The sequence below is a fragment of the Pseudomyrmex gracilis genome, unplaced genomic scaffold (assembly GCF_002006095.1).
Source record: "Pseudomyrmex gracilis isolate BER0280 unplaced genomic scaffold, ASM200609v1 scaffold_232, whole genome shotgun sequence".
NCBI lineage: Eukaryota > Metazoa > Arthropoda > Insecta > Hymenoptera > Formicidae > Pseudomyrmex > Pseudomyrmex gracilis.
In genome coordinates this window covers 103833-129193 of record NW_018020816.1, presented here as the reverse complement: position 1 = coordinate 129193, position 25361 = coordinate 103833, and the positions used below count along the sequence as shown (strand labels likewise).

At 39.9% G+C, this 25361-nt stretch overlaps 1 protein-coding gene across 1 annotated transcript; it reads right to left on the bottom strand.

Annotated features, from left to right (window-relative positions):
• Window positions 1-1159: 1159 nt before the first annotated feature.
• On the bottom strand, window positions 1160-3427 carry LOC109858987 (odorant receptor 13a-like). The gene is made up of 7 exons (XM_020436770.1): window positions 3037-3427; window positions 2364-2739; window positions 2217-2276; window positions 1956-2064; window positions 1711-1818; window positions 1334-1534; window positions 1160-1222 (listed from the first exon to the last, which is right to left on the bottom strand). Exons 1-7 carry the CDS (start codon window positions 3425-3427, stop codon window positions 1160-1162), a joined length of 1308 nt encoding a protein of 435 aa, XP_020292359.1.
• Window positions 3428-25361: the final 21934 nt, after the last annotated feature.

Sequence of the window (25361 nt, the reverse complement as noted above, 5' to 3'; positions counted from 1 at the left end):
ATTTACATACTACGTATATACGTAGATGGTTTTTTTTTTACATATGAAAGATAACAACGAATAAAATAACGAATCACTCGCTTATACTATAATAAAAGATATTGAATTCTCGTTGGTCTTTATATTTCTGATAAAAAAATGTATTATTTAAAATTTAAGCAATAATATATAAATCACAGTTGGAAACTAAAATTTTTTTTTTACGGAAGCAGCAACGCTGCTTGGACGGCGAGTAAAGATGCAACGATTGATCTCGGGAAGTTCCGTGCGCGCGCGCGTGTATGTGTGTGTATCTTCCTACGAGTGACACATCTTCGACGACGCGTGTGACTACTAGTGTCAATTATCGCTCACTCTCTATCCTTTTCTCGCGTTTATCCCCTCTCTCTTTCTCTCTCTCTCTCTCTTTGACGGACGACTTTATCGTCGGCAAGCACGCGGCATTTCCATGACCACGTGCATTCTAATCTCAACTTTCGGATGCCAGGCTCGCACGAGAGCGCAGGAGGCCGACACGTCGTCGCGACGAGTCCACTCGTGGGATTTCCCCAAGTGTCAAGGACGGCCGTGTCCGCCTGTTCTGTTACGTACAGACTTATTCCCTCGTGATAAGATAGCATGCGGCGTAGTTAGTAAAGCGCGAGCTCCACGCGTCTCATGCTTCTCGGATAGAAGCGCGGGCTTCTTCTCATTGGTCGGTGGATGGTTGGTTCACTCTCGTGTCCTCACTTCTCGCCGGTACTTTCACTCGCATATTACTCTCTCTCCCACCATATTCGACTGTCGTGTTCTTACTAGACTCGTGCGTACAACGTTGAAGAAAAAAAAACTCGCAGGCTAAATTAAAACTAAATTAAAAAAAAAAAACAAAAAAAGAAACAACTTACGCTTATTTATCAATTGTTCTATTTTCTATACATAAAAACGGTTTTCTTGATAAGAATTAGAGTATTTTATATCATGTTTTTTTAATCGATTATCACGGGTGTTTCGATACTACCACAATCAATCATTAATAATATAATTAACTACCATTCAATCATTAATAATAATCAATAATATTAAATCATTATTAATAATGGTTTTTTTTCTATATGTACAAGTGATTTTTTATATTGTAAAAACATAAGAATACACAAACAATTATTTTAAACTTAGCTCATTCATTCGCACTGGAGACTGTGTGCAAAAATACAGAATTTGATACTGCCATCGTGGAGATCTATAACGTGAATAAAAGATATTTTTTTTTTAACAAGCAAATGCCTAGAATTGTTTAGAATGTCATGCATAAAAACAAAATGTTTAGAACTTGCTGCAATATTTTACTTACGGCTCTAAAAGTTTCCAACGAGAGCGCGTAAAATGGACCGCCGGTTAAAACAATTGGTCTCTGCGCTCGTAAAATTATCGTTTGCACTAAAGAATATATACTATGATTTTGCGACTGTGTCTTGAAATTCGATTCTCTTTTTTTTTCAACATTTACAAGCTCCCATCCACAAGAATATACCGAATGCGAAATTTGCGTGCCCTGCGTATATAGAATTTCGATTGTTTTAATAATTACAATTTCCATATACGTCTTGATTTTTTTTCTTATTAGATACTTTTATATTATTTTCAACACTTTTAAGTCTATTATGTTAACTTTTGAATTCTTCGCTTTTTGTAAGCTGTACATAATATACTTTACATAATTTGACTAACCAGATGTTCGAGCCGAGTGGCATAGAAGCAGAAGAAATACAATTGAATATTGAGACATATAAAGTACTCGAACAATGACCATAATATTAAAATAGTTTCTTTGTTTATCTATTGGGATGAATTTTACAGTTCAATTATTATTCGAATGTGGTAGAAGAATGTAAAGTAAACGTGCGGTGCACATTGTAAACGTGCTAACACATGTGCATTGTACATCATCGAACATCTTGTAGAATAATTTGTACCACGACAATTGCCGATGTTTGAAATGAGACTAAACAAATGCCAATTAACGTTTCGATGCATTGCACGAACATTGTCGGACCGGTGAAAGATTGTAACATCTTTAGAAATCTAGAAGTGCACACACGTTTCTTAGAAAAGTTCGTAAGTAAGTAAGAACTCGAGTGAAAAAAACACAATTGCACAATTGAAATTATAATTTTACATTATAGTATTTTACATTATAACGATTTAAAGAGCTACTAGTAACGAAAGAATATTACTTTATAATCTCTGCGTGACAGTCCGCGCAGTTTTTCAATTTTTTCTCGAGTGTTGACACACTGCAAATTCAATATTTTTTACGTTTGCAATTGAAAATTTTTTATTTTTAAAAGCAATCGATATTCAATTGTTATTCAATATATTACTTATCAAAATTAGTCTTCGTTAGTATCGTGTTGATATATTGGAATTGTGCGCAAATAATCATCAGTATGGTAACGTAGAGACTGTCGTAACAAACGATTCCAATCGCGGAAGATAGCCCGCCGATTACCTGCATGGAATACAAACATATGTAATTGTAAATATTATCAACGTCCAGCGGATACCACGTTATGTACGGTAAGTTTCTTTTTGTCGACGTGTGATTCGACGTAAAATCCATTTCTGTCCATGATGTGATGAATAATGGATTGGCACACCAGTGTAGAATGCCGTAAATGCAAGTAATCATCCATCCCCGTATAAAGTAGGTAGAATATTGACGAGCGCGTTCCATTTGACTTCTGTATATTTGATATCCTAACAAAAAGAGAGTAATATTACAATTATATAAGCGAGTATTATTATAACAATATATAATTAGTATATAAATAATAGTACATAATAAAATAATATATATTAATATATTAATATATATTATAAATAAATAAATGTAATTAGTTTTTTTATACATCAAAAACTCAAAATAATTGTTTCACAATCAATAGTAAGTTACTCTTGTCATCTGATGTTTGTTTCTTCTCTCTTAATTTTTGTTTAAATTTAAAATTTAAAAGTCTGCTTGAGATACTGTACAATAGATATAAATCGACATACCATCCTCGCTATTGTCAATCCGCTGGCAGAGCACGTGGCATTTTTCTAACGTCATTACCATATCAACAATTATACCATTTGTTTTTATACAATAGCACCATTTTACTAAACCCACGGCGTGCATACCAATTACGCCAATGATATTAGCGAACAGTTCCAAATTGCATCTCATTGTGAGCACCGCAATTTCCGAGAGCAAGAGCAGAAAGTTCGCGCAAATAAAGATAATTGTCGCTCCTGATGAAAGCAATATTTTACACGACGGGAACGACTCGCCGTCGGGCCAAATTCGAGCATATTCCAACGTTACGAGCAAGCTCGCGATGTAATAACTCAAGGACGTCGCGTTCCTTCGCTTACACGTCTCGTCATCGCCGCTCTTGCAATTCATGCTTGAAAGGAGGAAAAGCGCAACCTGAAAAATCGGAGCAAAAAAAAAAAACCCTCGTGTAAGGCTGTGCGCAAAAAAAGGCGGTTACGCGCGAGTAAACGCGCAACATGTTTCGACTCTTGTTTCGCATATTCGCCGGATACATGTACACCGAACAATTACGTACGTTACGTCACACGACTTGAAAATTGCGTAAGTACGTGTATACGGTTCGGCCGTGAGATCTGACGATGCCGGCGCCTTATCACCGTTGGCAGACAGAAAACAAAAACACAAGATAAACACTCGGGATCGCTGAGAAGTTTATACAGCGGTGAATTCGTCACACGCTACACGATAACGCCTGCATTTCGAATTTCTCGTCACGTTTCGGCGATTACTAGATTTGTGATTTCTGCTCGAATTTACGATGTTCCAATTCGCACGTTACGCTTTTTGATTTTCGTGGTTTTACGGTTGAAAAAAAAAAAAATAATTTTTACGACGCTTGCGAAATAAGTCGTACACATATTGGCAAATGTGTGTCAACGTACGTATAAATCGTTATATTAATCAGAATATATTTTTTACAGCAGACTAAAGAGTTTTACACAGCACTTAAGAGGGTAGCGAGATCCAAATTCCGCTCGCAGCTGTTACTCTGGCCGGAAAGGGTTACGCGTCTTTTAGTCGTCTTGTCAGAGAGAGTAAGACAGACGTATCTATATCTCTCCTTGTCTGCCCGTTCTCTTTATTTAGAGTGAGGTGAGCTAATTGTGCTGTTTCTCGCGCTCATTTGTCTCTTGTTGTATATTACGAGGCGGCTGAATACGATCTCATGGCACATATTTCTCGCGTAAAAACTATGATTGCTTTTATTTATACATATGTATAAATAAAATGAAAACAAATATATATATATAAATTTATATACGTATGTATATGTGTACGTATGTATGTACTTGCGACAATATCCTCTGTTCACACGCGCGCGACCGAAGCGTTGCAGTTTGCGCAGTTCGCGCGTGTGCGCGAGAGGGTAATTTTTTGCACGGTACACACACGGCAGTGGTCTCCCCTCTTAGGAACAACTTACGACGAAGTTGGCCGGAAACGCAGGACGTTCTCGGCGATTGCGAGGTTGCGCGCGTCTCCCGTTCCGGATCCGGACATGATTTATGCAGGCAAATGAATGTCGCCGGCGTGTCATTAGACGACGGTTCGTTTGAAATGCAAATAGCATTTGCAGTGCGTATCCGATACACCCTCCAATTAAGTGTTGACGCAAACTTTTCCGGTGACACGGGCGAGCGGGCCGGCAGCAAGTTTCGCGGACGTTGCTTTGAAGCCGGATATAGATTCGTCGTAGAAACTGAACGCGAAACTCGATATCTAATTACACGCTCTCCCGAGCCGACTAACGGAAGCAAAGCCGGCTTCTCTTTCTCTCTCTCTCTCTCTCTCTCTTTCCCGCCCTCTGATCCTCCGGTTAATCTTCTGACCCCAACTTGGAACGTTTCCGCTTCGCCGACAGTATCGTTTCAACTGCACCGCTCGTTGCATCGAACGATGAAGACGGAACGGCGTAATCACGTTTCACTCTTCGTCTTTTAATTGAAATCCACTCGGACGTACTTTTCACAGTTTCCGACGCGCTCTCGAAACCTGTAGACGTCGCGAGCCGAACGATCGCTCAGGAAATATCGAGATCTCAAGTTGTTATTTCCTTCGGCACATAGATTGATTCTACAATAAAGATTCGTAAGAAATTGGAAAAATATGCTTTCGAAAAATGTAAGTAAAAAGAACTGGTTTGAAATTTCTCATCTTCTGTAATGGAAAAACAAAAATTTTTCAGATCTCTCGCAGTTTGGTTCGCGCTCGATCAAGTCTTCGATCTTCAGCCATTCTGAAAACGAAGATTCTTTTCGAGCAAAACTTGAATCAAATGAGATAAGTAATTTTTCTGTCATATAATTTCAAATCGCATTTTTCAATGAACGTATGTATGTGTGTAAAATCTTACTTGGGATGCTTATATCTATAAGTAATCATCGTTTCGCTCTTCTTTCCGACCACTTTATTCATTCGATGGTCGGACTGGAGTTAGTGTTGGTGACGCGACGGAACTCATGTGAATGCGAGCGGAGCGTAGAATGGTCGGGACCGAGTTTTCGGAAGTATCGAACGGGTTCCATGTCTCACTCTCGTTCCTTCCCCCTGTCTCCGTGCTCTCCGAGCCCGGTTAGTCCCGGCGAACTCTACTTTGGTGATGGTATCCTGCCGCCCGTGTTGTCCAACGCGTTGCCGAATTTCGGCAATGATTGATGGCTATTAAGGACCGGGCCAAACCCGCGCCGCTCGTAACGCGACGTCCGACTTTTACAAGGCGTCACATTGTGTTTGCGGTTCGTAATTAAAGCGAAAATAAGCGCGTTTATGCGAAACACCAGGGCTGGACCAACGTCGCGTTAGAACCCGCGAGAAAAATATTTCAAAAACAAAACAGTTGTACACAAAAATGTTTATTAAAATGTATTATATATTTTTGCATATCGAGGCTGTTAAATTTTATATTTAATCGAGAACAAATCTGCCCGCGGATAAGAGAGATAGAGCTTCGATAAAAAGTCATCGAATTCAATTTTTCGGAATCAGACAGCAACTAAAGAAAGACGCGTAATATTTTTATACAACAAGTTTGGAGCAAAACTGTGTCGCAAATCATATTACATCATTGTGTATCTTGCGGCAATGTACTTACTCGGGTTTCAACAATATCAAACCGCATCTCGAGAGTGCTCCTTCACTCATGTGTTGTATATAGCCATGTGGCTATAAAAGCCGAATCGCAACGTGATATCGACGCGAATGTATCCCTTTCGGTGTAATTACGTCGAATCGCAATCGATCGTGACTTTGCTTTCAGAAACATCGTCGAATTCAGGACTGCTTGATGAAATTGCAGTTGACGAAGGGCTGCGAAGGGGTGGAGAGATCGATGGTCGGCGAGCAGGAGAGGCGAGCGTCGATGAAAAGGTCAAAGGTTTCAGGTGTGTTTGCGCACGGCTGGTACAGGTGCAGCCTCTTCCGCGGCTCTGCTCGCCGTTGCAACAGCAACATACGTGACTCTTTATTAACAACAATTAACATTTTGTCTATTGTTCTCGTGCGGGAATATCTCTTATCAACGATGTGACGACTCGGCCGGCTTAGCTGAAATAATATCATCCGACCGGATCCGACGGCTCGGCCATACCGAGGTTGAGCTTCGGCGGAGCCGAGAAAATCAGCCGCGATCTTGTAAATTTTGCAACATTAGTGGTAAATTGCGAAGAGTGTTGTAAAATAACGGTTCTTCGTACAGAGCAGAAACGTTCCCAGCAGTTACAGCGGGTTTGCATATATTCTTTTGCAGGTTTGCATATATTCTCATAACGCGTTGCGCGAATGAGAAACGGAGCCGATCGAACAGCAAATCGCGTTGCGCGCGAGAAATTACTGCGAAACATAATGTAATTGACATTTACATATCGCGCATATTTTTCTTAGCTCTATATGTATATACATATATTATATTCTGAACTTTACAATTTACAAAAAACTTGTTATCAATATTAATAATAGCTTGATTGCCAACAAGAAAAAAAGCGTTTCAAATTAAAATTTTTTGTTTTATATACGTTTGATAGCACGTTTTTAGCAACATCGGTTTTATTAGCATAGTTTTACGAACAAGAAACGCTTCTGATGTAGTATTCGAAAATGCAATATTATACGTTTAGTGTGTAATTGATCAATTATTGCGATAGGAACAGTATTTCTTCAGCCGAAGAGCCTTCAGCTTATCCCTCAGCCTGTAACAGGTGGACAAGCATCTAGTGACGAGGCGCACGTCCGCCTCCGAATAAGTCACCTGGTACCAGGCAAGCATATACGACAGCAAGATTTAAGGCACGCGTTATCTCGGGCGAGCCGGCGACGAGTTGCGTTCGAACGGTTCGACTTGCTTGCTCATCGTGCGCTCCCAATCCAAAGATTTACCAGTCGTCGGTTATGTTTGATGCACCATTATGTTTTCGAGATTACGGTAGGTTAGTTGCATCGGTAACGTCATCTCTGTCGTCAGCAACACACCGACGCCGGATGATATACGTCAAACCGGCGGCAGAGCCACGTATTGTGCCGCGTAACGGTAACCTTTGACTATATGTAGCTATATGGACTGTTAGATATCCCCCACTTTTATAAGAGTAAGACAGAGCTTTGGTAAACAAACGATGCGGAGAGAGAAGGACGGAAATAAGTCAGACATCGCTCGCACTAGATAACAATTAACAATGTTTTTTCGATTCGCACGTGTTCTAAAAATAAAAATCTAGAGGAGAATGTTTGGCAACTCGTGTGTTGTCACAAAAATATCGCCAAACACTATTTTTTTTTTTTTTTTCATCCAGAGAAAGTAATCAACATTGGCGCTATTGTACGGATGGTGGTTTCGAAAAGGTCTGTTCTCTTCGGTTTTCACGAAATTCGTAAATAAAACTCCGAATGCTCTTCCACACATAAATAAATGGTAAATTTGATAAAACAGTATAAATGTTCAACATATTTTATATTGCAGGTAGATAATGAAGAACGTTCTTGCGCCGACTGTATCACATCAGCCTGCGGAGCAAGATTTACTCGATACAAGCAATCGAGTGCAGATATAAATTGGTTGGTTTATAAAAGATAGCGAGTAGGTAAAGTCGACGTTTAGAGGATATTTTTGTAGCAGCAAAGCAGAAGTGGCAGAAGCTAGCTGCGCTCTGGTTTCATTGTACATATACGTACGATTATTGCGATATCGCGACGATTGTTGCGACACCGAGCACATACGCGTGTGATTTTATTTACAATTATTAATAGATAATTATTAATAGACACAGACAAGCCACTCCGTTTTTTTGTATAATATATAACATTTAAAACAATCGTAACTTGTCATTATTAAAGTATTCAATAAATAGTTTCGAAAGCTTTATTATATGCGTGTGTATTTACAAGTTCGTATTAATGTACAAAAATTAATAATAGTATAACATATGTGTATGTATATATAAAACTGGTCGCCAATTTTCTGCACCGTTCGCTGCATTTCCTTAGAGATAAATGTTTCGTTGTTTATTTTTTATCGGAAATAACTTAAACAGTATTCATGTTACAAACAGTTGTACAAATGTCTCATCTGACAGGAAGTATATTGTATTTTCTTTTTAAGCGTATTTTCATTATTGAAAAACACAACTATAGAGATGATGACTATCAGTTTTTAAGATAAACTAAATACTCGAGGTGAGTGTCGTCGATTACTTTGCTTTCGAGTTCGCTAGAGTAAGAGTAGTTGAAAAAAACTTAATGCCATACTCAAGAAATAGTACGAAAACGTACAATTAAAGGATATAGCATTTTTTTCCTAGATGTCGATAACACCAACGAGTTAAGATGGCGGGGTCGCACTGTCCGATCGAAGTTGCGACGGCGCAGCTTCATTATACGCGATATCGAAGACGCTCTTCTTTTCGAGAAGCTGCTGATGTCGCAGACGAGCGCCGCCTTGGATCGGCGCGACATTTTCCAAACGCATCTCTTCTTCAGGTTGCTCGTACCGCGACGTGGACGGTTGTTGCGCTTCGAAGGATCTTTCCGGTGACAGCTGCGGCGACGGATGCGGCGGCGGTGGCGGCGGATGTAGGTAAAATGGCGCCGGTATTTTCTCGTACTTGTATTCCGAGTGTTGTTGCAGACGATGTTGCGTGTCCGAAACGGGCGGGGTTCTGGCGAATATCTCGATCGGTGGATCTTTCTTCACGCTTCCCTCGGCTTTTCTCAATCGCCGACCCTGACGCACGATCGCCTTCAACTGTTCGGATTCGACGTTCACTAACGGTTTGATCTTGCGTCTGGTGCGCGGCGTCACTTCCGGAGATTTGTGATCCGTATCTTGTCTCTTCGTGGTTTGCTTCAGACTTCTGCTCGCCCAACGCGGCAACTGCTCCTCGTCTTCCGCCGTTTTCTTCTCGATCCTCTTCTTTTCCGCTTCTTCGCGCTTTTTGTTGTACCACTCCATATATTTTGACTGCGTTTTACTCACGTCGATCTCAGTCTTCGGTGAAATTGTGCGCTTTTTGTCCGTCTTGATTTTTGTTTTCGACGTTATCTTTCGAAGTTCCTCTTCTTTTTGTGATGGCTGCGAACCACCGCCTTCTGGTTGCTTTTCCGAGTCGAGAGATTTACCGATGGGACGACGACGAGAGTGATTCGAAGTTGGTTTTTCTTTTATTTCTTTGTCGAGGAGTTGCTTTTTCTTGTCAGATAAAAACGTCCTCGGTTGCTCGGGTTTCTTTTTCTTTTTCGTAGAACTTTCAGGTGGTTCAGTTTTCGCGACGTCATGTTTTTCCGATGTCGATAACGTGCCATCTTCGCTGCCTTTGCTTTTTGTTTTATCTGCTTCGGAATCTTTAGTTTTTATCTTATCTACCACAGTGTCTCCAGATATTGTTTTATTTACTTTACGATCTATTTGTTTAATTTGGCTTGAAGATAGTTTAGTTTCATCCTTATCATCTTTTTTCACAGTTTCGGAAACTTCTTCGATATTTGCACGAGGTATAATTTCGCTCTCATCACGTTTCTCTTTGATCGCCGGAATATTTTCGTCTTTAACAGTTTCTTTTGATACGCCGTTTGGTTCTTTGACGCTTAAAGTTGCAACAACTGAATCTTGAATTGGTGTCAATATATCGGATTTTACATGTTCTTCTTCTGGTTTTGCAATAATTTCGACTTTTGACTTGAAACTTTCGTCTTTTTTATCCTCACCGCTTATTTTATCCGAATCGGACACAACTTTGTCATCTTCAGAAGAAATCATTTGCGATGCAACAGCAGTTTCTCCATCTTCTTGCGTTTCTGCGCTGATTTCCTCGATTGTAATCGACTCTTCGACATTTTCACTCTCCTCAAGCGACAAGGTACTGTCCGTGTCTTCGTCTGGTTCGATTTTCATTTTCGTGTCTTCGCCGTCCTTGAAAGTTGTTTCGGACATTCTCGCTATTTCAAGACTTTCTTGTTGCTGCCACTTTTGTCGGTGACGCGGAGTGTCATATGGTCTCGCGGTCAACGTTGTTTTCCTGGAAATATCACTGGATGAGTCGCTGCTCTCGTCGGAAACATCAAATGTATCATCAATAAAGCTGCTAAAAATAGGAACGCTTACGTCTGCTTGCTGCTCTCCTTTTTCTCGATGCTCTGCGATGTCAGTGCCCGCTGCGATTGTCTCAGTTTCGTCTTTATATGGCTCACTGGCAGCTGCCTTTTCTAGATTCGGATCTTGCGACAAGTGTTCTGAATGCTCTTTGTCAATTGTTTCTTTCACTTCTTCGGCACGTTCTTTTTTCTCGACAGGCGGATCTTGTCTTTCTCTTTTCTCTTCTTTCTCTTCATCAGACTTGTCTTTTGCTTTCGATATTTCCTCTGTTTTATCTTTCTGTTTCTCAGACAATGATTCTTGTGTTGTCTTTGTTTGTTTATCTTGTACTTTATCTAAAATTGCTTCTGGTGATAAACGAAACTTATCCTTAACTGCTTCTTCCGATTTCGTTTCTTGTACGCTTGATGTTTCTTCAGGCGATACAGAAGATTCTTCCACAATCTTCCGAGTTTGAATTTTTATTTTCGCAGGAATATCGTCTGCCGTGCGTTCTAATTTGTTTGTGTCTGTATCTTCTTGCTTGATATCTGTTACTTTGCCGGGCTCAGAATCGTCTTTTGATTCTTCCTGACTGCTGTCATCGATGTACTTCAATGTTTGATCATCAATTGAAAACGCGCGATGAACGCCATCTGTATCTTTGTCATCTTTAAGAGATCGACTAATATCGAACGGTTCTTCAAGTACTTCGGTTGTCAATTTTACATCTCTTTCTGCTTTTTCAGAGTCCGCTTGCTGAAATGTATGTTCTTTTTTCATTTCTTCTGTTCTTTCAGTGTCGCGATATCCGTTTGCGCTTGCCGCTGTAACCTTCATCCTCTCTACCGTGTCACTTTTATCTTTACGCAACGATTCATCTTCAGCCTCTTTTTGCACTAATTTTTCCGTCAGTTCTTGTTCGCTATCTTTTTCACTTTTTGCCGAAGATATTTTTTCTTCATCATGTTCTTTTATCTCAACACTTGATTGTTCTTTCTGTTCGATTTCAGCTTTATCTAACTCCGCGGTTTTGTCTATTTCTAAATGTAACGGAGGCGTGGTATCTTTGACATCTGTTGAATCTTCTTCCGCGATCTTTATCGACGTGCCGACATTTAACTCGTGTCCGTATGTGTGTTTTTCTTCTGTTTGCTGTCTCATTTCTTTACTCATTACTTTTAGACTTTCCTTTAGTACATCTTCCTCTTTTCTCGCAGGTTCTAAAATATCTCCTGATATTTTTAATTCATCTGTTTCTGATATAGCTCTTTGCTTTTCTAACATCTTCTTTTTTATTTTGTGAGGAGGTTTTTCTTTCTCACTTTTTTCGGACGTGTGAGCTGTAGTTTCTCCGACAACACTTTTATCACTGCGCGGTGGAGATTTTTCTGCTTCTTTTGTCTTTTCCGGAGATTCGGATTTCAAAGAAAGTTCTTTTTTACTGCTCTCTTTAAATTGTTCCATAGTAGAATCTTCAAACGGTTCGGTTTTCCGTGTCGTTGCGGTTTCTAATACCGTCTCACTAGTGAGTTGTGTACTTTTTAAATCTTGAAGAACCGAGATGTCTTCGGCAACTTCCCTTAACGTCACGTGGTCTTTGTCAGAATCGCGTGATACACTTGGTTCGACTTTAGTCGCAACAGCTTCTTTTAGACTTGAATGTTCTTCATCAATTTTATAAGTTGCACTTTGCCTTTGCTCTTTTTCAGCAACAGCTTGCGTCGGACGCTTCAAATCCTTCGTCTGTGTTTCCAATACAAAATCATCCGTAAATTGTTGCGGTATTTCAACGTCTCTTTTACCATTCTCAACATTTTCTTCGAACGCGCTTGTATCCGTCATCGAACGAGACGCACTTTGCTGCTCGATATCTTTTACCTGCGGCTCCGTCACGAAATCGTCGGAGAATCTCTCGCTCACGTGATCCAATTTACGCCTCGATTTTTGCTTATCCGCGTGATGTGACGGAACCTCTGAAGATTCCGAGCTTCTTTTGTCTGAATCTCGAGCGGTGAAGGGATCTTTTGTGCCGTTTATCCGATCGGAACTTGTGCTCGTGCTCAGTTCCTCCGAGACGCGCTTTCTACGGCCAATGGCCGCCAACTTGTGCGTGCGCGACAATAATTTTGCGGCTTTCTCAATCGTCGACTTGCCGTTTTCCTTACTCGCAACATCTTTGTGTTTCTCAAACTCTCGGTCGTGTTCGACTGTTTGCTTCTTGCGTTCCTTGCGCTCGATCTGCTTTTTCGTCTTCGCGTGGCTGCTCGATTGTTTTTGCTTCGCCGCTTCTTGACGAAATTCTGCTTTCGATTTCTTCGGTTTTTCAAACACCTCCTCGTACTCGGAACTGTAGGGGCTCATCATTCGCGGCTGCTGGTACTTGAATTTGTCTCTCCTCGTTTCTTTCGACGTGCTCGGAGAAGTTTCGGATCGTTTGTGCTTCTTCGAGTCCTCCGTTCTCTTCATCGTACTCCCATCCGAGTCTTTCTTGAAATCCGTCGATGTCTTTGACTTCTCCCGGCTAGTACTTTCACTTCCCATCTGTTGCACCTTCTTGTCGGCGAATTTGCTCAGCTTCTTCGTCAACATCGTGATCTCTCTCTCTAAACCTCGAAAACTAGGTTTTATCACGGATTCCACCTTCTTCTGTTTCTTCATCTTGCTCTCTTTCCTCGTACTTTTCTTTTCCATCGTTTCGCGAACGTATTTTCTGTTATCGACTTTTATTTCCGGCGACGACAAGCTCTCCATTCTTTTCTCATCAGACGTTCTCTCGTCCTGTTGCTTGTCCACCTCAGTCGACAAAGAGGAGCCATTTTTCTCCTCGCCCAGTACTTTGTATCCGATGTTACTCTCCTCCGCTTGCGAAGGTTGAGAGACTTTCGTTGATTTCATTTCCTTTTCATGAACACAACTGCTTCCGTTCTCTTCGAGGGAATCCGAGATTTCCCGCAAAACTTCAGGCTCCAGCGACACTTTTCGTCCTTCTTTCACGTCTTTCACCTTCTTTCTCAAATTGCTCAATCGTTTGTCAAAGTTCGTCGAACTTTCCTCTTCCTCAATGGGCGATTTCATCCACAAAGCTCGGGTTCTCATCAGTTCGCTCTCGCCGTATCGTTTCTTCGTCTTCATCTTCTTTCGATTCCGCGTGTCCTCGTCGGAATCGTCGTTGTCGCTTCTGCTTCGCAAGTGTCGTTCCGTCTGCGTTGCCGCGACTCTGTCGGTCTGAGTCGCGATGGCCACCTGTCCTGGAAGACTTTGGGTCTCTAAGTAACTCGCGGCGTCCATCATCACGCCGCCGCCAGCGTGTCTGGTTTCTCTTTCCAGAAGCAATCGCGTCAGCAGTACGTTCTGTCGCGCCAGTTCCAGGTCGTGAAACGTGTACGACTGCATCGTCGCGGTTTGCGTCTGATCCTTTGGCATCGACGGTCTGTCCGTTGATAACATTTCGGGCACATTTATCGACACTTCTTGACGATGAACGTCACGCGCTTGCAATTCCGAATCCATCTTCTGCGCGGCGTATCTTTCGTCCATCGCTCCCAGTTTTTGCGCGTTGGAATCCATTTCCTCCGCGCGTCGATGTCTAATTTCCAGTTCTTCCGGTAACAGGAGAACCTCCTGCTGGTACTGATACAGATTCTTCGGGCGTTGATGAGATTCGACGGTGCGAGCTGTTGCGGGCTCCTGCAACTCGTGCCTGCTCTTCTGATCTTGCATAAATCGCTGCAGAAGCACATCCTTGCCGTCTACTATATAAGTTGTTGGATAATGATGCTGCTGACTCGTATCCTCCACTTGTCCTCGTGTTACTAACTGTAACACCTCCGCGTTTCCATCGCGATAAAAATGTTGCTCCCTTACCGTCATCGGCTCAATGTTCGATTCAGGATCGACGTATCTAACGCAAAACAAAATAGAGCAAGCGAAGTATTAATCGAATTGCCACGTCGCACCACTAGAGAAAAATGTATTTTTCCAAATTGGCGTTAAATTAAAATCTTAAAAAATACAAAAATCTGTGCGAGTAAAGAAATAGAATTATCGCATTAAAAAAAATCCTTTTCTAAAGCAAAAATTGTATCGTTCAAAAACGTTTTATTGACAACCATCGCCGCATTGCTACAAAGAACATTTTGCCGTCGCACGTTCTATCCACCTTTGCCTGAAAGATTGACGATGAATGCCCGAATCACGTTCGACTTCGTGTCGTTGCAAGGAATCCGCTTCCAGGGCGTCATAATCCCTAACCTTCCTCTCGTCGACATCCTCCATATACATTCTCTCCTGTTCCTCGACTCTCCTTCTTCTAGAAGGATCGTAGGACGGACCGTCACGTAGCCGCAGCGACTCCACATTTGCTTGGTCGATCGGATGGCGCTCGGATATATACACGACGTCACCAGGAAGCGACGCTAAGCCGCCGTTCTTTGTGTTACGACGATTAAATTGCCAATTTCTTTGAGTCGGGTCTGCGCTCCACGCTTGCTTCTTTCCGTTTGACGTAACTATATATTCACGTATTTCTTGTTAATAAATGTAAAATGTTTTTTTTTTTAATACAATTAGTTCTACAAATTAAAGTTTAGTTTAAAAAAAATAGTCTATATATGTTTGTAGTAGCGAAGTAATTGGATAATTACTCTCGATTGTAGCCATCGGTTTCCGATGAAGATGCCGTTTTGGTCGACCGTCGGGTCGAGCGATAAGCGTTTCCGACGAATAAATTCTGCGCTTCCTGGGTGCCATGTAAAATGGACAGTTCGGACAGATACAGCAAATGATAAGTATCGCAATTGCCGCTAACATCAGCAGTCCCAGAATAATCAGTAACCAAAAAAGTAGTTTGTTCTCCGCTTTATACACGGTCTGAAAAAACAAAAAAAGGATTTTGATCTCTGAAATAAAAAAACTAGAACCAAGTGATTGAGAAACTGTTGCAAACTCCTCTCTACTTTATCTTGACATTGTCTCAATTTAAGCATCGCACGTCTTTTGTGTGCAAGTAGAGCGCTCCCTCTTTATCGAGTTCACATGCGTTTCAATTCTTTTTCTTTCGCCCCGATTTTCTTTCCCTTCGATAATCAACGTTTACTCACTACTTCCTCGTGAACGTTGGTGATTGTCTTGTTTACGAAGGTTCCCGCGTTATTTCCCCCGTCGTGAATTATACCATCGATTGGAAGTTTCGTGATAGTCTCGCCATTATACGTCATAGACACGTCAGCAGCTCCCGTACCGCCGATGATTCCCACCCCATTTGCAGCCAGTGTATTGCGTATTTTTTCTACGTCCACCAAGGGTGTACCGACCTCAGTTTGCTCGACACGGGCTATCACGATTGTTCTGTGTATAAAAAGATACAATAGTATAAGAAAAATTTGCGATTAAATAATATAATTAAATTATAATAATTAACTCAAAAGTAATTTCTATTTTTTAACGCAGGAGAAATAATTTTTATTAAGTATATCGACAAATAAGGCAAAAATTACTATAGCGTAGTAGTTTCTTATTAACTTTTTCTCTCTTCCTACAGTGCTGTTCGTAACCCCGGATTTAACATCTGACGTGTAGGGGCGTGTGTCCAACACAGTTACACGTCCCCCTGTGATAGTAGCTAATGTCTCAGCAGTCTTTGTTAAATTTGGATGTTCTCCTGGCACGACAAACATCATTATGCGAGCTTCCATGGAAGTGCCTCTTACGATGGAAATTTCCGTCTCGCTCGCGAGATGAGGCACGCCTGAAACATTACGTTAACAAGAAACAGGAAGATTCCGGTGTTCAGATTTATTTTAATATATTTTGTTTTTACCGAGATCATATGCTCTGGCAGTTAAAGTGTACAGAACTTCGCTTTCCGCTCGTTTTCTTCGATCCTTCTTTATCTCGTCAATGTGACGTTTAACTTCGGTTTCGTTCCGAGAACTTTCCGTCGAATTTATCATCACATCCGGCGACGCAGACGTTCTCGGCACCTCTCGAATTCCATGTTCCGACTGATGGAAATTATTGTGTAATTTTTTCGATAGATTTTCGTAGACGCTTTGTTTCTTCCGTCTGAATTTTGTGATAGGTGAGCGTAGTATCAGTTCTCCGGTAATTTCGTTCAGATAAAATTTATTTTCATAATTTCCGTGAATTATCTCGTAACGAATCTCGTTGTTCGGCGGTTCGGCGTCCGCGTCGGTGGCCTGCAAGAAATAATACATTACGATTACGACTTGGAATTAATTCGAATAAGCGTAAAAGACACTCTCACTTTTATGAAGGCTGGCGACGTGAAATTCGTCAAGTCCGAGTTTAATGTGAATTCGTAGGCGTCTTTCTCGAAAATCGGCGCGTTATCGTTCACATCGAGCAGGTTCACTATCAAAAGTGCAACGCCCGTGTTACCTTTGCCGTTCTCATCACGCGCGTTTATAGTTAATTGTAGTTGAGCCGCCATTTCACGGTCCAGAGACGATCCCATCGCAACCGTGATTAAACCTGTATCGGGGTCGATTGCAAACGCCTCGCTTCCTTGTCCTGTTATACCTGTGTATTTAATACTGCCGAAGAGTCCAGTGTCTTTGTCAGTTGCGTGCACCTGTCAATATAAAAAAGTCGTGATTTCGAGTAAGAAACAAAATAAATAAAAATATTCTCGGCCACACGCAGAAAAAAATGAAAACTTGATAATACAAAAAAAATACTTGATATCCAAATATATTCCAATAATTTATTAAAACTATTAAGAAACTAGTAAATAATTGTTACTTGAATAACTCGTGTTCCGACGGTAACATTCTCGGAGAGCGTAACTTCGTAAGATCCTTCGTCAAACACTGGCGAATTATCGTTAACATCTTCTATGAAAATTAGAACCGATGCGGATGCTGACAGATTTGTCGCTGGACCAACTTCTTGAGCGATAATCTGCATCACACACACACAAATTTTGATAAAGTTTGTTTATTCAATTAGAATTTACGTAACTTGTAAATTTTCTTTTTCTTGTTTCTATGTGTTATTTCCACTTTAGCGTAAAAGACATACCTTAAACGATAAACTTTTGTACATTTCGTAGTCGATGAGCGTGTTGTCTCGTACGATAATAGTAAAATCCGCTGTTCTTTCGGCAACTGTCGGATTTATTTCAAAAGTGCCGTTGTTATTCTGTAGCTTCAGCGCGAACACTCCAGCCTTGCCGATATCTTCATCGCGCACTCTGGTTGAATATTGCTCGGGGAACATTATCACTGAGCCTGGTTCCAAATTTTCCGGTATTGATGTAATATAGCTGTAAGTCGAGTGTTAAATGTAAGTATTTTTTAATAAATATAATTTATCTCGTATTTTATTTAAATTTAAATTTCAGAAGACATCAATTTTAAATTACTAGGTACCAACTTATCGTTCTCAAAATACGGCGGACTGTTGCCCGGTTCTCCGAGAAGAAAGCCGACCTCGACCACCGTTGCCATAGCAGGCGGTTCCTCTCTGGATCTTCGTATTTCCTCAGCGACCACAGTGAGCACGACTGGAGCACCGACGTGAGTAATTTGCGTGAGTTCCTCTAAAGGCTTGGCGAGAACGATCTCACCTAAATGTTAAGAACAATTTATAACGTTTGTGTTGCAACAACCAAGCAATTATTTTAATGACTGCCTCTTGTGCAAAAAATAATTAATAACAAACGCAAACTGATTTTACAGATATTATTTTAAACAATATTTGTTTGAAGAAAGACGAGGTATAATAATATCTGAAATAGTAACTCGTCATATTTTATACATTTGTTTGCATCTTCTAGGACGCCTTTCGTATTTGTACAACGGTGGTCGTTCGTGTAACGAAGTGACAAGTATTTTCGAAAAATCACTTGTAAAGACAAGATCGCTATCTCTCTTTTTCCAAGTTGGATTTTTCGATGAATAAAACATTTCACGGATTATGTGAATTCCCTTATCCTTGTCTTGTCGATTTCCAGTACACGCACGTTGACCAATAATAATTTTACATAATACAACGGCTCGAATCGACGCAAGAAAGCGTTCGTAACAACGGATAGATCGGATGTAGGTGGAACTTGCACACGCAAGGACTCTCGTAGGTACGTATCGCATGCTCCTTGCCACAGAATGATAAGCATCGCAGGTTGAAAAGCAGAGACTGACCCTTGGAGAACGATCGATACTCGGCCGTAGACTGTCCAGACTTATTCCGACCACTTTAAGACTCCTTCTGTGTTTCTCGTCAATTTTTCGCGTTTGTCTCTAACTCCTTGAGTTTCGCGAGGAAATCTGATATTCGCGTACAAAGTGACAAGAAGTTTTCGTTTAACGTACTTTCGTTTTGTTCGCAACTCGAGTGAACGTCGAGAGAAAGATTCCGCGCAATTTATTTCAAATAATTTTTATTAAAAATTTACAAGTGCATTTAAATCTACGCACTAATAATTTTCAGTCGTTGAATAATTTTAAGAGAGAGAAATAACAAATGTGAATCGCGTGTGCGTCAATCTTATAGATGATTTCTTCCGCGAATTTTACACGCACGAATAAATCGCTTCGCTATCAAGAAATGGAAAGATTGAAATCATCGGCGCGGCATGGCGCGAACAAATTTTTCCTCTTAATCATTGTCCGACGTTTTTCGCGAAATGAGGTTAGCCTTGTACGTCAAAGTGGAGTATGAATCAACGCTGTCGTTACTTTTTTTTTCTAACAAAGAAACTGGCAGATATAAAAGCGACATGACGTGTGATTAGAAGATTGACGATGACTCAACTTGTCGGGTAAATTACACACATTTCTAGTTTGCTCTTACGTGGGGAAAGCGAGAAGAAGTTTTTCAACCCTTAATCGAGCCGATTTCGCTGGACTGTACGCGATTATAATTTGAATTGAAGAGAAAATGTTAATTTTTTTTTCTTTCAACATCTATTTTCACAAAGCGTGATGTCACCTGCAAAGTTTCTTACCTGTTGTTTCGGAAATGTTAAAAAATGTTACGAAAGGGTTGCCCTCGGATACCAAACCGTACGTGATTTCACGCGGCACGCCCTTGTCTCCGTCTTCCGCGTGAACCCGTAGAATTACATCTCCCTAAAAATAATATACACAAATGATCTTGAACAATTATTATCCACAAAATGAGCAATAAAAAGCTTTTTGGACGAAGACACATGTTTGTGTCATTTTTAATATTAATCAGCGTGCGAAGTAATTTAATATTCACCACTTGCACGGAATTGTTAAGCCTGGTTAGCGGGGGCGCCAAAGTAAAAATCGGCGGTACATCCTGCACGTCTTGAACAATGACGACGATATTCAAACCCGCGATGTTCCTAGTGTCTTTTCCGATTTCCGTGTAAGGATCCTAGTAAGTAAAAGTTATTGTGACGCGCCGCGATTGGCAGGTTTTATTTATTATAAAAAAAAAAAATAATAATAATGCGTACTATCGCATAAATGGTGAGAGTGTACATCGATTGCGTCTCGAAATCCAATTCGCCGAGTAATATAATTGCTCCTCGTGTCTGCGTTGACGTGTGTCGCTGTCGGATGGTAAAAAGCTCTTTCGGTTGCTAAAAAAAATGACGTTACTTGTTTTATTAATTATACAATCATATGACAACGAAGCAATTGTCGTCTACGCACCCATAACTCGATGTAAACCGTTCTGCCGCTTCGAGAATTCGCTCGTACGAGCAGATAGTCAAGTTCCGTGCCCGGTTTGGTGTCCTTTTAACACGTTTTTATTGTTTTTTTAATTGTGTTATTACGTGCGTGGTAACTACACAATTACACATGCGAATTTAGACTTTTAGAATTGATTTGATTAATTTCCGAAATGATTTTTCTAATTTTTCTTTTATCAATGTGAGGTGCAACAAACGAAGGAACTTCGCAGGACTGTGACTAGCGTTTGAAACAAACACTTTTCACTCTTTATGTGTGTCGAAGTAATTACAGCGCGGCGTTAATTAACACCGTTAAGCGGAACCATCAATAATTACCTCAGGCACCATTATCAACGACGGAATGTGGGGGAATATTTTATCACGCGAGGTCGTGGCGTTCGTCGCGGAAATTGTAGCCTGCATTGTGTTGAAGTCACCTTTGGTATCCCGCACTCGGACGGCGAAATCGTAAAAGCGTCCCGGTATCAAACGCTTCGTTAAAATCACATTAGCCTGGCAGATTTTGTTGTACAACGTGCACGGTAGATTTTCAATTCTCACGACGGGCGTGATTGTCGCTGAACAAAAAAAATACAGAGAAATTGAAAACATTGTTTTCAATTCAAGTTTTTGAACATTTAAAACTTGAACGCCCCATTCTGTGCTTTCTCTTTTTAATTACCGGTCACTTCGAAGACGAGAGGAAAGTCCGCGTCCTGATCGATCGCGCGTAATCGGTAAATCACAGACTCAACCTCAGCGTCGGCCGGAATTAACACCAATCCCATATCAGTGGACGAATCAAAGAGCGGCCGAGCGCTCTCGGCCCAACCGCAAACAAGCCCCAAGTAGAGCCATACTTGAAACCATGCTCCTACGAGGGGCATTCTAAAAATAATAGACAAATGAAGGATACACCTTTGAGAGAACATTAAGGTATATGTACGTAAAGGGTACTTCGAACTCTCGGGGGAGCATTGACCGTGTAATTAATATAATTTGTAAAACTCAAACTCGCGTTTCAAATATGTGTGTGCGAGGAGTAATAGTAGGCCAAATCGATAATATACCGTATCGCTATGTTTTTCACGTAATCAACGTTAATAGCAAAAAGATGACGAATACGATATGATTCTGCTTATCGATTTTATGATCATGAAATGAGGTCGTAGATATTTATTATCACATCTCAAAGCAACAATTGTTCAACGTCACTCCAAGAGGTTTATTCGCATTGCAAGGAGCGCGCGTGCATGCGTGTGTGTGTGTGTGTGTATAAATTATTTTAAGCAATTTAATATGTCAGAATTGTTTGTTTCTATAAATTAATATGTTAACGTGGTCTACGACAAGCAAACATAAAATAAGGATTTCTGAGTAAATTTTTGAAACAAAAGTTTACTATATATTTAACGTATAATAATGTAATATATGTTTTTTAAGCATGTGGTTTCAATCAATTCTGTACAGAACACCATAACACACACGTCGCGTATTATCTGTACTATACTTGTTAGTGTCACGTGGATGACGTTTAATCGGGCGCGTTGTTTTTTACGATATAGCGCACGCACGTAATTGTTCGCAAAGGATGAAGGTGGAAATGTGGGCCATCGACCACTTCTGTACGACAGAAGCAACATATTGTGTCCAGTACAATTCGTTTCGACGGACGGATAAAGTTTATGACGAAATATTTTACACACAGCCTGTTATCAGATCTTTCTTTTCTTTTCTTCGACTTCCAAGGAGGTGAAATATGCATTAACAGAAAGAAATACAACGTTCTCTCTATGCAAAGTAGTGATGTGAAATTTGCATGCGTATCTTTCGAGCAATTTGAACTACGATTGTTCCTAAAAAATTTTAACTAAAATTTTGAATTTTGGCTAAAATTTTGATATTTTTTCAGTCTTTTGCACAATCTTTTTTTATAATGCAGCTTAAATAAATATTATCTAGAGAAACAGAGAGAAAGAGAGAAAGAAAGAGAAGTTGATGGAATAGGAGTGTAAAAGACACTAACAACGTGTCTGGACATCGCAAATGCGTGACTACTGAATGAGCACTCAAAGTACAGATAAGCGGGTCAAAGTCTTCGATCGTCGCTGATCGATCGCCGACTGTGTGTTTCTTTTTTAACTTTTTAATTTCGCACAAATTCGCGTCTTTATACAAAATCTTGTACAGTCTTAAACAATTTTATAAAAAAATCTTTATAATAAATCTTATACAATCGCTTGACAATTCAAAATCTCTCTGTTTCTTTCAACAGGTCACATGTTAAATAACAAAGAAAGCGCTACTTTTTTCGCAAATAAAAACAAAAAACATGTGATCTATTACGTTATTAATTATGTTTTTGTTTATTTGTATAAAGTTTCTTCAGAATTTTTTCCAAGTATAAGCGTTTGCTCCGTACGATTTCGTTTTCTGTTTGCGACAGACAGTTTCCATCAATGTCTCGCGCCTTGACATTGCATAAATATTTCGCCAAGCAGACGTAAGACACGTTCGATGGAATATTTAGCATCAACTTTCCCCCACTTCTCGGATAAGTCTATAACAAAAGTCCTGATGTTTGCCTACGAATGGGATGGGTTTTAACGCGCTATATATTTTTTACCGGTCAGTGTCCACCCCGTCCGAGCGATCGATAAGCTTTTCCTTTTTCTCACTGCACACACACAGGCTGTGTCGGCATTGCCGGATACTTTGCTGAAGATCGATATCCGCGATTGAAAATCCGCACGTGAACTTTCGCCGAACACAGTTTATAAATATATAATAAATAAATGCATGGCCATGTATTGTGTCTGCCGCGCCGCGTAGTTTTAGCGCACGTGATACGTCTTGTCTATTGTAACCGACATTTCGTCATGAATACGCAATACCGATATCTCATTGCAAATGAATAGAGAACGAGAGTCATTAACCCTTTAATTTCTTTAATGATATCTCTCTTATAAAATTATATTTAAAAAAATTATTTTTTTAATTTATACACACGTGTCGAGTAATATCAAAGGAAAAATACCTTTTATATTGTGACACAATGTGTTAAAATGTTTAGTATAATAGAACGTGGAAAATTGATGTAAAAATATCTTATTTGTAATAAAACTAAAAATGATATCACGCATGACTTGATGTTTTCAAAGAAAATAAAAGTTCAAGCTTGTATTGCGTTGCATAGCGCAATGCTGGTAACATTTTTCCATTTGTTGCGTATCAATTCACAATATTGTTACAGAATTATGTAAAATTTAATATGAAACACATGTTAAAAGCAGCATGTGGGGACTTACCTGAACACAGAAAATCACAAGATCGTCATAATAATACAGTTCATACGAATACCCATTCATCACAGATCGAATAAATCTTTCAGAAATGTAATGCACACATTATCAGAGATAAAACTTGTCACAATTTTTTGTTTTTCTTCTAGAAACGATTTTCGGGAGAAAACATTTAATCGTTTAATTAACGTTTGAAACATTATGTATCCGTCACTGCCCTCTGTGTTTCCGTTTTGAAATTTAAGTTTGCACGAAGAGCAAAACTTGGCGCTACCATGTATTTTTATTATTTTGTCCTACTAAGAAATTAAGTACTGCAAAAAAGCTCGATAAACAATTGTCAGTCAGAGACATTGTTGAGGATGGACGTGTGGAGGCACACTTTACGCGACCGCGTATGCCGCGCGTGTGAAAGGGGTTGTACTGTTCAACCCCCGCGTTCTTCAAGTCACGTGTACGTCACGATTGGTGTGACCATCCCCTCCAATAATAGGCAACATATATGTATAGCTAAAAACTATACGTATAGTTACCTCTAACTAGCAATAATTCTTTTCGAAAGCTTCCTTTTAATCAATCTTAATTACCAATTAAATCGAAATTGTTACAAATAGCCATTCGCAGACGATTCTTTTCTGAAGATTAAGTTAATACATAACATGTAAACCGTTGATTATCACACATAAACTAATTAAGTGAGTTTGTTTTAACTTCAAATGTGCACAGAATGTATCTGATAAACGTTATTAACGTCTTTAAGTATTTTTGTTGAACGTTTAATGAAAATAAGATTTTTCAAGTGTTTAAACAAACGAGGTAAGAGCGCTACAAAAATCTCTTAGAGATTATATTCGCAAGAGAGACTTACTTTTTGATATGATACAAAGAAATAATATATAGCTTTTTTTTTTTGATGATTCACTAATCTAATCCAGATAACAGTAGTTAAGTACGAGTTCTTAATGTGAAAGAAGTTTTTCACGCGGGTTCGCGTGCTTAGTAGCAGAAGAATATTGATAAACATCACAAGTTTAATTTCTCAGGGCAACAGTCTTGAACCCTATTATCATGTATAAATTTCATCAAGTTGTATTTAAATAACAATGATGAAATTTTTCGATACACAATATATGTTTAGGTATCTAAAAAAACGTATACTTATTGCTACTATTTCTGCATTATTGCTTCAACCGCTAGAAAATTATTATTCACGCTTGAAATATATTCAAAACTGAGAAGATTATTATCTCAAGTACGATATTCTTTTCTTTTTGTGATCGCTCATATGCGTTACAAGAACTTCCTCCATTCCTACGGTCGGATGAGTATTATTGTCGAGTAATAATACCTTCCCATTAGAATAAAATACTACGCCATAATTACGGATCTATGTGGAAAGAATGAGAGACGCGCAATAACGTTCTGAAGAACTTGAAGTAACTCTGTATATGTACGTCGGTGAAGTCGACCGCTGACCGGTCGGTTATATAGAAGCCGGATTAGCATGAGGTTGCACGCAACCCTGACGTTCAGGAAGACGATAAGAGAATAGGTTTCCTCGGTCACCCAACTTTTCAACCCGTGACCTGCTACGGTGCGTATAACACAATCCCGATCACTGTTGAAAATCGCGTATATTTTCGGCTCTACCCCACGTTACTTTCTCACGTACGTGAAATTATAAAGTGATTTGTGCGATCGATCGCGCCATTATCTCGCACAAGTTTTCTTCTTTCTTCCAATTGGAAA

What these genes read in the sequence shown, in the direction of transcription:
- LOC109858987 (XM_020436770.1), bottom strand. Translation starts at nt 3,427, where the DNA reads ATGAATTGCAAGAGCGGCGATGACGAGACGTGTAAGCGAAGGAACGCG. An exon ending in TGTCACGCAGAGATTATAAA is followed by an intron (nt 2,065 to 2,216) that starts GTAATATTCTTT and finishes GTGCACTTCTAG; the next exon opens with ATTTCTAAAGATGTTACAAT. An exon ending in CCACTCGGCTCGAACATCTG is followed by an intron (nt 1,535 to 1,710) that starts GTTAGTCAAATT and finishes CTATATACGCAG; the next exon opens with GGCACGCAAATTTCGCATTC.